The sequence below is a fragment of the Natator depressus genome, chromosome 3 (assembly GCF_965152275.1).
Source record: "Natator depressus isolate rNatDep1 chromosome 3, rNatDep2.hap1, whole genome shotgun sequence".
In the NCBI taxonomy this organism is placed as follows: Eukaryota; Metazoa; Chordata; order Testudines; family Cheloniidae; genus Natator; species Natator depressus.
The window spans coordinates 199,594,544-199,607,827 of NC_134236.1; the positions used below are offsets into that span (position 1 = coordinate 199,594,544).

General features: G+C 46.0%; 1 protein-coding gene across 3 annotated transcripts in view; it reads right to left on the reverse strand.

Moving 5' to 3' along the window:
- Nucleotides 1-12,505, reverse strand: part of ANKEF1 (ankyrin repeat and EF-hand domain containing 1) — a 34,624-nt gene extending 22,119 nt beyond the window's left edge. Inside the window, exons 1-4 of one of the 3 annotated variants that reach the window (XM_074949657.1) lie at nucleotides 12,423-12,505; nucleotides 5,407-5,794; nucleotides 4,550-4,749; nucleotides 982-1,131 (exon numbers count right to left, since the gene is read on the reverse strand). In XM_074949657.1, the coding sequence (XP_074805758.1) occupies nucleotides 982-1,131; nucleotides 4,550-4,749; nucleotides 5,407-5,752 (696 nt within the window). In that variant the 5' untranslated portion in view covers nucleotides 5,753-5,794; nucleotides 12,423-12,505. Of the gene's footprint in view, nucleotides 1-981; nucleotides 1,132-4,549; nucleotides 4,750-5,259; nucleotides 5,378-5,406; nucleotides 5,795-12,422 lie in introns of those variants that run through there. The other 2 variants (XM_074949659.1, XM_074949658.1) reach the window with 2 other exon arrangements.
- Nucleotides 12,506-13,284: the final 779 nt, after the last annotated feature.

Here is a 13,284-nt window from a genome sequence, read left to right on the forward strand (position 1 = left end):
TAATATAAAGTGAACACTTCACACTTTGTATTCTGTGCTGTATCTGAAATCAATATATTTGAAAATGTAGGACATCCACAAATATTTATAATACATTTACATTAGTATTCTATTATTGTGTAACAGTGCGATTAAAATGGCGATTAATCACGATTAAATTTTTGTAATCATTTGACAGCCCTAATTAAAATATTGTGTAATCCATACCCACGCTGTGCAGCTCTCTGTCCCTCTCCACTGATTAGTCTACATACAAAAGTTTATGAGGTTGCTACAGTTATGTGGTTCCTTGGCCAGGCAGTAGGAACTTGTGTTTTTAAATCCAGAGTGCCCACTTTCAATCCCTATTACCATCAACCCATCCAAGGCTGTTGTGTTTTAAGAAGCACAGATAGATAGATAGATAGATAGAACAATACTGTGATAGATAGAACAATACTGCTACAGTAAGTGACCTAGATCCAAACAACAGGGTACTAATGGGGTGGGCATTGTCTCCAGGCTTCTCTATAGCAGAAATGTAGTGATCTTTGGGGTAGGAATGGGGGCAGGAGGATAGTTGCTGCTGATCAGTTCCCCCACCTCTGTTGAAATTAGAGGGGGCAAATCCATAGCTGTCCTCATCATGTCTTAGAAACAACAGGGAAGAAAAGAAGCCGCTCCCCCGTCACTGGGCATCTACAAGCAACACCTCCTTTGAGAGACACAGCCAGGACACACAGCCTTGTGAGACCCCTCCACCCTGGTGGGCCCACCCACATAAGACATAAGTAGGAACATGTATTTATAGGTACCTCACAGAAAACTGTTGCAGATTTATAAGAGAAATACCATAATTTCTAAATTCCCTTTGATGGTTTAATAGAAGCCATTCATGAATAATGATTTCTCTGCTTAATCAGCAAAGCTGCTTGTCTTGGGGGGAAAGAAAACTGGCTGAGTAGCTTTGAAGTTAAGTTTCAGTACTATCGACAAAAATACCTCAAAAAAGCCTCCTTTGGCGGCAAAATGTGCAGCATTGTGTCTTTCGTTGTCAAATATGTTAACATCTCCTCCTCTTTCAAGTATGCCACGCACCATCTCTATTACTCCCTCTCTTGCCGCTTCCATTAAGGCTGTGCGACCAGTAGCCTGCAAATTAAACAGCTGTGTTTTATGTTCGTTTTCGTGTTAGACAGTCAAAGTCAGCGTCACAAGGGAATAGAAGAACTGAAGGTCTGCTTTATGCATCATCAAGAAGCAAAGAAGGGTGGGTGCAAGCCCAATAATTTCAAAAGTCTTCTGCAGGTCACCTTTAAGAACCTAATTTCTACAGTTTTTAAAACACATGAGCGAGTCCCACTGTCTTCTCTTGAGTAAAAGCTACAGGATCAAGCCGCATAAGCCCAAACCTAGAAGTAACTACATGTGTAGTTTTACTCAAGTGAGTAGTCCCTATGAAGTCAATGTGCCTTCTCACTTGAGTAAAATTATGCAGCAACATGTTTATGGGCTCGGCCCCTAGATATTCAGAAGAGCTCAGTCAGCTCAGCCACTTGGGTACTTCAATGAAGTGCTCCTCAGCCAGCAACTGACGTTCCCATACACTCAAAGGGCTTGTTGGATCTTGCTTAGGAGGTCCACAACTGTGGACACAGACTTAAAACAGAGCACCATTGTTTTTCCATGTCACAGATGTCCTAGAGAGGGACACGGGACCATAGGCTCCTCTAGCCCAGTGGTTCTCAACCTGGGGGTACGCAAAAGTCTTCCGGGGGTACATCAACTCCCCTAGCCATTTGCCTAGTTTTACAACAGGCTACAGAAAAAGCACGAGCGAAGTCAGTACAAACTACAATTTCATACAGACAATGGCTTGTTTATACTGCTCTATAGACTAGACACTGAAATGGAAGTACAATATTTATATTCCAATTGATTTGTTTTATAATTATATGGTAAAAATGAGAAAGTCAGCAATTTTTCAGTAATAGTGAGCTGTGACACATTTGTATTTTTATGTCTGATTTTGTAAGCAAGCAGTTTTTAAGTGAGGTGGAACTTGGGGGTATGCAAGACAAATCAGACTCCTGGAAAGGGGACAGTAGTCTGGAAAGGTTGAGAGCAACTGTTCTAGCCAATACCAAGAACTTTTTGCAAAATGTGCCTGAAAACCACTGGTGCTAGATGTGTCCATGTGGTAAGATGGACGTGCAAGGGAAGACTGATTCAGTGCACCAGCTCTGTCAAGGAGGAGCAATCAGCACAACTGGGACAGTGGTTTATTCGAAGATGGCAGGGTTTTGGGAATTCCACCAGTATTATTATATCCCCAAGCAAAACTAGCATATGCTAGAACAAACATCAAATTTATGCATGACATCTATATATATTTAATTACAACAGAATATACACTCTTAGGAATGTCTGGCTTTAGGAGACCCAGAGACCGTTCCTTATACAAAGCACAGGGGTAGCCAACCTGAGCCTGAGAAGGAGCCAGAATTTACCAATGTACATTGCCAAAGAGCCACAGTAAAACGTCAGCAGCCCATCATCAGCTCCCACCCTCCAGCCCCCAGCACCGCCCGCCCACCAGCAGCCCCACCCCCTCTCTCCCTGCACCTCCCGATCAGCTGTTTTGTGGCATGCGGGAGGCTCTGTGGGGGAGGGGGAAGGAGCGAGGCATGGCAGGCTCAGGGAAGGGGGGTGGAAGAGGTGGAGTGGGGGCAGGGCCTGTGGCAGAGCCAGGGGCTGAGCAGTGAGCACCCCCTGGCACATTGGAAAGTTGGCCCCTGTAGCTCCAGCCCCGGAGTCGGTGCCTACATAAGGAGCCGCATCTTAACGTCTGAAGAGCCGCACGTGGCTCCGGAATAGGAAATATAGTCTAGAATTATTAAGACATTGTGCTGTTGTTCTTTACACCCCAGAGGCAGGCACATTTCAGTGGAGTCTATATATATAAGTTTGTGAAGCACTCTAATATAAGAGATGCTCCAGTCATGTAAAATATTATTAGCTGACCAGAGGTGAAGGAAATGGAATCTCCTTCCCCTTGGTATCACCCTGGACACGCAAGCCAGGCAGTGCGACTCTCTTCCTTTGAAAATTATTCTGTACAAGCTGGGGCCAAACAGCGCGTCACAGTGAATAGGAAACTATTTGTCCTAGGGAGTGGTGAAGATACTGACTGAGCAGAAAATAATTCCCTATGGCTAAGCTCTGATATTAAAATGTTCCTCATTGCCTATCACTGTTAGGAGGAGGTGCCAGGGATTCTTTTATCTTATTAAAAAAACATTCAGTATTGCACTGCTTTTTGACCCAATAAAAACAAGCAGATTAACTCAATAGTTAATAAGTAAAGAAATTTGATTGTTCATACGTTATTCTGGTCTATTTTGAAGGGTATATTTGGGGTAAGGGATGGAAGTAGCTGCTGTATTGCTGGTAAATGGCTGGAGTGATTATGCTTGTGCAAATTCCAGGCAGGCTGAATGTGTCTTGTGGGGCTCAGGGAGTTTACTGTGGAGAAATGCTGTTAAGATTTTTTTTGGGGGGGTGCATAGCCTGCAGGTCCCTGTTCCAGTTTCAATCCACCAGATGGTACTAAGGCAGAGCGGGGCAATAGCCCTAAGCCATTCCCTATGGAGTGTCTTGCACCATCTGTGGTACTAATACTCTTCTTTCTTTGCATTCTGGAGCTCAAATCACCCACAATCAGTAAAGCCATTCCAGTTGGAGGCCCCCACAGTTTAATAAAGAGGTGCAGCTGGAAGGGCACTCTCTGTGAGTGGCTTTGGAACTCATTCCCCCTCTTGGGCTGAAATAGCCTGAGTCTCTTGACCTTTAATGCATCTTCATCTTGGAAGACAAAAATGCAGTAAGGGATGGTGTTTGTGGGCACATGAGGAATGTTTGGGCTGATTAACTTTAACTAGAGGGATGAGGATGAGCTCCTGGATTTGTGGCTACCTGAAACATATGAAACATTGAATGTGCCTTGAGCACTGGTCTGGCTTTTTTAAAATGTCTCATTGTAATGAATAAACAAATAAATGACCTGGATTATGGCTGCCCGTTGCATAGCTGTGCAGACGGAAAGGAGGGTAAAGGACAAGGTTTCTTGTAACATCTCACTGCCTTGGTTCTCATGCAGAGCCGGCCACACTATGCTTCTAATTGTATTGAATATAATTTCAACATTTAAAACAATAGGCCAGATCCCTCGGCCAGTGTAATGGGCACAGCTTCACTGAAGCCAACGGGCGATAGCACTTCACATCATTTCGGGAGATGACCTGGTTGTTTTTATGCATATAAATAACTGGATCACAACCTACCAAAATCCAAAACCGGAGACAAATGATCCAGGTGTGGGACCTCGGTAAAATAGAACAAGAATGATGGAGAGGTGCTATCAGTAGCAGTAATATGTACATTGCCCAAAAGTTAACTACCTGATGTGTCTTATTATTTCATTTTAAAGATGAATGGTCCTATATTGTAGTGGTCTTACAACTGCATTACAATAGTAGGTATACATATTTAATTATAGGAACATTCCTACTAGGTTTATCGCATTGGGGTCTGCTCCTCTTTCCAAAAATTTCAGACATATTTCTTTAATCTCATGTGCTTGTTCACAGGCTTGTAGGAATACTGGCTTCCCATTGATAGTACAGTTGTTAACATCTGCGCCGCATTCTAAAGCGATCTGAACGCAGCGGCAGTGCCGTTTCGTAGGTAAAATACAGTAAAACAAAACACCTGCAACAAAAAACAAAATGGCTGTTAAGCAACAAACGTTAGGGGGCTGAATCAAATAGCAGGAAAGGCCCTGATTCAGGAACCTGATCTGCACAGATAGACCCCTTGAACCAGTATAGTGACCCATTCATTTCTCAGGCATAAGGGCCTGTCCATTTGAATCAGATTACAGGATGAAGACTTCAGAAATTAACACATGAAATGATATTTGGGATTTCAACGGGACCGCTTGTGGAGTAAAGCAATATTCAATGAGAGTGAGGGTATCAGAATCTGACCCTTAATAGTTAGGCACATCTAAAACTAACTATTGGAGAGAGCTACCAAAATGCCTGATCCAGCAAAAATGTCCTCACTTTCAGCACCACAAAAACTCTGAAGAAAAATGGCTTTGTTGGGTTGTATGTGTAGTGAACACCCACCTGGGGCTGAACCTTAGGATGTTCAGTACCAAACCACAGACCTTTGCTACATGAGCCAAAGAACAGTCCTGCAGCAGAAGACTCTTACCCATTATGCTGACCAGCCACTAGAGGGGGACATAACACACATGGCTAGCACGTGATATGTGGTGAGAAAGCAGGACTGCAATTTGTGTTGATTCTGGCTCCAAAGATACTTTTTCTGTCTAATATGATTAAGAGGGACTCTTTTTACCTTTTCCTTCATTATCAACTATGGTCATGTCTGCCTCGGCCTTCGCTAGTTTATCCAAGGCTAAGTCATGGCCTAGCTCAGCTGCTTTCATTGCAGGAGTGCGTCCCATTCGGTCTTGAACATCTGGATGAGCTCCTTGCTCCAGCAGGAAGTTGCACATGTCTATGTCATTTGCGATGCATGCCAAATGAAGGGCACTATCTCCATCAACAGGCTCTGTGAAATTAATGAGTTCTGGGAATCCAAGTTTGGTCAGCTTCTCTATCTGCCTCTTGTCCTTTTGGCGAACACATTGGAGAACTTTGTAGATCTGCAAATCTTCAAGTCTTTTGTCCGTCAAAGACATCCTTGATCAACTGAAGCTAGTCTTCTTCAAAGGGAAGGCTTTCTGGGCAAAAAAACACAAAACACACGTGTGAAGTTATTCTCCTTACAAGCCATAATGGGTTTTGATCCAAATCGCATTTAAGTCAATTAAAGCTTTTCATTTTGACTTCAGAGGTCACTGAGCAGCCTCATAATTCTTGATTTTATATGTGCATATATATAATTCGAACCGCGGCCACTGGGAGCTGCGGGGGGCTGTACTTGCAGATGGTCAATGTAAACAAAATGTCTTGCGTCCCGCCAGCGGATTACCCTGATGGGCCGCATGCCAAAGGTTGCCAACCCCTGTACCAGCCTATAATTTAACAAATTACCTTTCCAGAGGATGTGGAATCTAAATATCACAAGGAATTAGATTATTATTTATTTATATTTGTATTTCCATAGCTCTCAGCAGCCCCAGTCACGGACCAGGTCCCCATTGTGCTAGGCGCTGTACAAACACGAACGATAAGATATTCCCTGACCCAGAGAGTTTACAATCTAAGTGACAACCTGTTTAGGCAAATACTTGGATTGAAATGTTAAATTCTATTCTGTGTCGGTTCTTATACCATCCTTGTTACCATCACATCCACAGCAAGTCAGCACGGGGGCCTGGCCGCTACGGGCAAAGGGGCGTGAGCTCTGCAGGGCTGGGGTGTCTGAAGATGCTAAGGGGAACAGGAGGAAGCCCCTTGTAATTTGCAGTATGAATTCTTTGCCTGTAGTCATGTTCCGTTGCCTGCTGGCATAGGATGCTAGGGAAGACTGGATTCACTTTTTAAAAATCTGACTTGTTTTAGTGGAGCCCTTCTTCTCCACCCACCTTGTTGTTGATTTGTATTGTGGTAGTGCTTCGAGACTCTGGTCACTCTTCCCCCCTCCCTCCGCAAAAAAACGCGTACCACTATATTATTACAAGGCACAATTGTGCCTGGCCCTGTGCTGGTGGCCGGGTGGGGGGAGTGGGTGCGCAAAGAGTCCTTCAGCTGCTTTGTGTGTCCCTACCTCCGAGCAACAGCCAGGCATACTCACAGTCCCTGCTCCTTCTTAGTGCTCCGGAGGTAGAAGACATCCCAAAGTGGACAAGGAAGGGTGGGAAGGTTCCACCCTGGCCAGCATAAATGGTTCCTCACCAAGAGGAGAGCATGCTGTAACACCCAAAGGGATGGTGCAGGTTGTGCATTCCCCGTGTGCGCTGGTGAGCTTTGGGAGGCACAATCCCTCCAAGAGCTCCCCTCTGGGGCCATGAGACTCCCCATGTGAGCGGTGCCAACTGGCTCTGTCATTAGCTGTACCCTCAGGCTATGAGATCTTCTATCCAAATGATGTTCAGGAAACCCAAAGTTATCCCAGGAGAGAAGTGGAAAGAGGAAGGACGTTCAAAGCTCCTTGCTCTCTGGAAGAAGTGCAAAAATCCTTCATTGTTCTATTTACGAGACAAGAGTACGGGCCAAGTTGCCACCCAGCTGGTGATAACTGGCATAGCTCCACAGAAGTCAAAAGAGCTACACTGACTGATTTACACCAGCTGAAGATCGGATGATTTATATAGTCAAGGTTGTTGCTTTTATGTACAAATCTGAATGCGATGCAGTACTTGTCAGTGATGCATTTAGGAGCAAATCTTACTTTTTCTTTCCTTCCATATTCCACATAAAAGCCTAAAGACAAACTTCAGGTTCCTTCTCACTGGAATGGGGATAGTTAGGCCATAGGTGTCCCACATAGGGGCAGTGTTTCAATTTAGAAAAATAAGTATTTGCCAGCCACATGTAGTACCCATACATAACAGATGCGATGTTCAGCGCGTCTGGCTTTGTTTTATGGGACATTCTTTGATTCAACACACTGAATGTAGCTTTTTTGTGTGTAATAAACAGAGAATGTTCAAGTTGCAAAGTCAAGCACTCAAAAGTTAGGAAATGCCAAAATTGAAGTTGCCTGTGCAACCTTAATTCGGCTGCCTTGTGTGCACACATTATGACACTGTCTTTAATTACATGATCGCATACTATTTATTCCACAGGATCTCTGCCCCAGTAAGTACACAGGATGGATGGCGCTCACTGAACGAGCAGCTATTCACTATCTCGTTTAACCCTTAGTGTTCAGTATGTGGGCTTAGGTCTTATTTACTGCATACTATTCAAGCCCTGCTCTGAATCCAGGATTATTAATTTCCTCTTGGGCTCATCACTGTGAATGCTTCACAGACATTAATTTTCTCAACTCATCTATGAGGTGGGGTAGTATTATCCCCATTTTACAGATGGGGAACTGAGTCATAGACATTAAGGTCACAAGAGTCCACTAGTTTTGGGTGCCCACTCTGAGATGCTTAAGGTCTTAAAATTCAAACAGCTTATTTTACAGCACTTTATTTGTCCAAAACACAGCTCTCAGTGACTTCAGTTGCAGTTTTAAGTGCTTACAACATGTGCACATCCAAACCCAGATGTTTCAAGTTTGGCGCCTGGAAAATGAGGCTCTCACAATTTGCAGCCACCTGTGAAAAGTTTGTTTTAAGTGACTTGCCCAGCATCACATAGGAACTGCGTGGCAAAGGCAGAGATAGAATCCAATTTTCCATGGCAGCAATCAACTTCTTTAACCACAAGACCCTCCTTTCTCTTATAGCAGCTCCCAGTTTCATTCACTAAGTATCTCCCAACTTCTGCAACAAATGAAGCAGGAGTCCTCCAGACAACAGCCTCCTTCACTACAACCCTGATTCCAACCCAGAACACTGCCCATCCTGTGCTCTGAATAAGGCAAGAGTCCTGTGGAATAAGAGTATATGATCATGTAATTACAGACGATAGCATAATGCATATACACAAAGGGAACAAAATAAAGATGCATAGACAATCTTAATTCTGGCATTTCCTAACTTTAGAGCATTTGACCTTGCTACCTTACTGATCTTTTAATAACTAATTTTGTGCATATTTTTTAACCCTGAAAAAAACAGATTCCATCATGTGGAACCATATTGATCTCCACAAGGGTCTTCAGCAGGATCAGAACTGTGATAGCCACAGCAGAGACCTCTGCTACTTGAGCTAATGGAGTAACTGAAAACAATAGTAGGCTGCCATACTGGACGTGGACCAACCACTAGGAAGGGATGAGTCACATTTTTCCAGTGGTTTCACAGATATTTGTTGACAGATTTGGGAAATAGTGGGTGCCATTCCAGGCTCTAGAAGGGAGCATGCGCCAGTGGCCACAGACCCTTCTGCTCCTCTCTCCTCCACAAAGGCTGATCCCTTCTGGGCCCTGTCCCTTTCAGCCTGTCTCTGTCCCAGTCCTGTATTTCCCTCCCAGCGCCTCATCCCAGTCTTCCCCCAGCAGCTCCTTGTCCCTGTCTCCCTCTCCCCAGGCTACTCATCTGAATCCCCTCAAACCTAAGCTCCTCCTCGCAGTCCCACTCTCCCACACCAGGCTCTTCAGCCAATTCCCAGTCTTCCCTCTGCCCCAGCTTCCAGTTCCATTCTCCCCCCAGGTTTCCTCTTCCTTGTCCAATCAGTCTCAGTATCCTACTTCTCCATGCAGCTCCCCCTCTCCCGCCAGACTTCTCATCTGATCTCAGTCTCCCGCAACTTCTTCCTTCTTCATGCTCCCTGGGCACCAGCAGTGGGAGTATGAACAGCACAGGAAAAAGACTCCCTGCTTTCAGTTCTAGTGCCCAACCTCCTGCAAATGCAAGGAAAGTCTTGCTTTGCCTCTGCATCCCTAGAGTGGAGCATGTCCAGTGCAGATTAAACTTTCAGAGAACTTAAGTGCCAAAGTAGCATCCCTACTGACCATGTGCAAACTGATTTTTCAGAGGCTTATAATTTAGCAGGTTTTCACAACAGCCGCAGAAGGCACACCCCTGACGTCCCTGCCAACTTTCATGCTCCAAAGCATGGTGGAGTTGGAGTTTCTTGTGAAAATGGTTGTACAATCTTTTTTAAAAACATGGGGGAAAAAACAATATTTTTCCCTAAACTCATTCTTGGAAATAGCTGAACCATTTTTGCTGAAACTTTTCTAAATAATTCGTTTCAGACAAACACTCAGCATGGAAAATTCCAGCCTAAGCAGTTACAGTCTGTCAAAGTTATAAACAACTGAAAACAGGCCTGGGAAGTGTCAGGGAATGTTAAAATACGGGTTATGTTACCAACACCAACTCTAATTCTGTGCAATTTGCAACTACACTGGTATTGATTTTTAAAAAATATTATTCAGCATCTTGCTAGTCTGCGTTGTTAAGCAAATATTTGGAACGGAACTCATTACATAGTTTTACCTGTGACGTATTATTCTTTGTTGGGAGGAAGGACTGATAGCATAGCTTTGAGCCAGGTATACTCTGGTGAACATCTCACACAGCTATGCCAATAAACCTAAATCAAAACCTGTAACACTTCTGTCTCTCTTGATAAACACTGAGGGAAACTCTAGCTAATCATGCCAGATTTCATCATGGTTTTGTGATGGACTAGGCTGAGAATCAAAAAACTCATTTTAATTTCAATTTAATTATTTTTCCAGTGCACCAATTAGTAGGAAGATCCTTTCAAGCAGATTCCTGTTTCTTTGTGGAACTTGCCAAACCAGCTAGATGCACAAGGGGAAAGCTTTTCAAGGGCACACAAGTGTGAGTTAGATGTCCAACTCCCATTCACTGACTTTCCACGGAAGCTGGGGGCCTAATTGCCCCTTATGTCTTTGAAAATTTCCCCCACTGTGGCCTTCTCAAAGGCCATTATCAAAAATATCACACTGCTGCCAGATTTTTTCCCCTGTTATTGTTACCAGCAACACCTAAGGCACAATCCTGCAAACACCTACATATGCACTGTGCTTTACTCACAAGCGTAGTCTCAAGGATTACAATGAGTCTTTGCAAGAGCAAGGCCTTAAGAGTCGGAAAAAGAGAAATGTTTTTTCCTCTGTTTGTTTAGCGTGTGCATGTGACAGCACTTTGTGTATATTGTTGGCTCCTTGCAACACACTGTTTGTGTGGGAGACACGCCCAGCAACAACAACAAAAAGAAACACTTAAAAAAACAACAACCCTGGAAAATGGAAAACCACAAAAATTGGCAGAGAAATACAGGGTCAGGTGCAGTCACTGAATAGTGCTAATAGTAATATTTTTACTCATTTTCTAAAAGCTGTTGCATCCGATGAAGTGAGCTGTAGCTCACGAAAGCTTATGCTCAAATGAATTGGTTAGTCTCTAAGGTGCCACAAGGACCCCTTTTCTTTTTGCGAATACAGACTAACATGGCTGTTACTCTGAAACCTTTCTAAAAGCTAAATTTCAAGTTGACAATGTCCCTTTTAACAATGACAGTTCACAAATCAGTAAACAAAGTTATCAGACCTTTTATTTTAAAAAAATAGGCATTTAAAAATTTCTAATTAGTTGACACATTGACTGTATCTAAGCATGAACCTTACAGTGTGACATAAAAGAACGTAACATGGTAACAGTACCCCCATGCGTTTATTGCTTTATACAAATAAAGACTCCATTTGACTCAAGTTTAATGGGACCTGAGCAATGACGCCTGATGAAAATTTATCCCAGGACAGCAAATAACTACAAGGCTACAGTTAAGGCTCAGACGGATATCCCCTTCCCTTCTACGCCTTTTAGTTTTAAACTGTATGTCACTTCTCAAAAAATGTTCTGTTCGGACACAGATACACTGTATAGCGTAGAGCGAATGGACACTGCAGGGACTTCACACCGGACTCACGCACCCACCTAGAAAATTAAAAATCAGCGCCACGGTCCGTTTCTAATTTGTAATTGCTAAATCTCCAATTCCTATTCTGAGCTCCTCATGGGTGGACCTCCATGGAAGGTAGAGGGGTTCCACCCTGGTGCAAGGATCTGCCTGTGCAGATCCACTGCACAACGGGGGTGTAAGGGCCAATCCCGAGGGCCACGTGGAGAGGCCTGCAGCTAAGCAGGCCTTGAAGCTAAAGAGCGGGGGCTTAATGTATCCATTCGTCTGCCCTCGCACGCAACATCTAGGAAGATTAATGAGAAATACATTCACACAGCAATGGGATCACATCCCTCTCCAACTGACATGCTCCTCCCTAACTCTAATGAAGGGTCCGGAGAACGCACCAGGGCTGGCAAAGCATGGGCCAGCCCCGGGCCTCGCTCCTGCACAGGCCAGGGCCCAGTGGAGCGCAGGTGTCCGTATGGCCAGGCTTTAGGGACAGCCACCGCGGCATCCCTACCGCACCTCTCCTCTAGGGTGACCAGATGTCCCGATTTTGGGGTCTTTTTCTTATATAGGCTCCTGGTACCTCCCCACCCCCGGTCCCGATTTTTTTCACACTTACTGTCTGGTCACCCTAGTCTCCTGCTAGAAGAACTAGGCCAGAGTTCCCAACAGCGACGCACAAGGATCCCCTCCCCCGCCCCCTTCACACAGTGCTAAAATGCAGCCACCTCTGGGGGCGGGCCACCGCACTGGCGCTGCACCCCCACTCCTGCACGAGGGCTCGGGAGAGGAGCGGGGAATCCTGCCCCACGTGCACTGGGGGAGGTCCCTGCGCGTGCTCCCTTGTGACGTGCTGGAGCGAGGGGGGGCGGGGGGCGGACCCAGCACGAGCCCAGGACTCACCTCCCGGCGGGGAGCAGCCGGCCGGGCGGCATGGCTCAGGCGCGCGTGCGCGCTGGAGGGGCTGCGGCGCGCCCCGGGACAGGCCGCGCGAGGGACGCTGCTACCCCGCAGCTCCCACGGCAACCGGCAGCCCCGCCCGCACATGCGTCATAATGCCAGCCTTGCCCCGCCCCCGCGCTGGGCGGCCCCGCTTGGGGCGCGCTGCTGCTGCGGGGTGGGGTGACTCCAGCCTCTGTGGGCAGCTGCTCCCGTATCCCCGCTTCCCTGCGCCTCATTCCCCCCTTCTGGGCCCCAGGTCCCTGCACCCCCTCTCCTAGTCTGCAGCCCGGCTCCTTGCCCCCCTTATCCGCACCCCCCCGTTCCCTGCACGTCTTCCCCGCAATGTGCATGATCCCCCATTCCCTGCTCGAGTTCCCTGCGCCCCCCTCGTCCGCCTGCCTAACTCCCCCTGAAACCACAGGGAAGATTTGCACTCACCATGGTTTGGGATGTTGCTCCTCTCTGCCGAGGGCCAAGGTGGGGCCCAGGTTGCTGCAAAGCTTTAGAAAGTGGAGGTGCAAAGGGAGGGGGGGAAAGAGCAGTAGAGCCACCTTTCCCCCTGTGCAGTCCCCTGGAAAGGAGAGCCCCTTAAGGTCGCGTACACTAAATGTGGTACACTGTGGTTCTCCGAGTCCTGCAATTCACCATGCAAAATGCACTGCAAGTCACCGCTCCTCTAAGCAACAGGCTTCCCTTAACCCCCACTCCATTTCCTCTGTTGATTTGTGCAGGCGAGTTGGGTCTTAACATCCCTGTGCAGCAGCACTAGGGGTAGCAATGCTCTGAATGTGAGAGCGCATTCGGATCTCCTCAGATTTCTGTC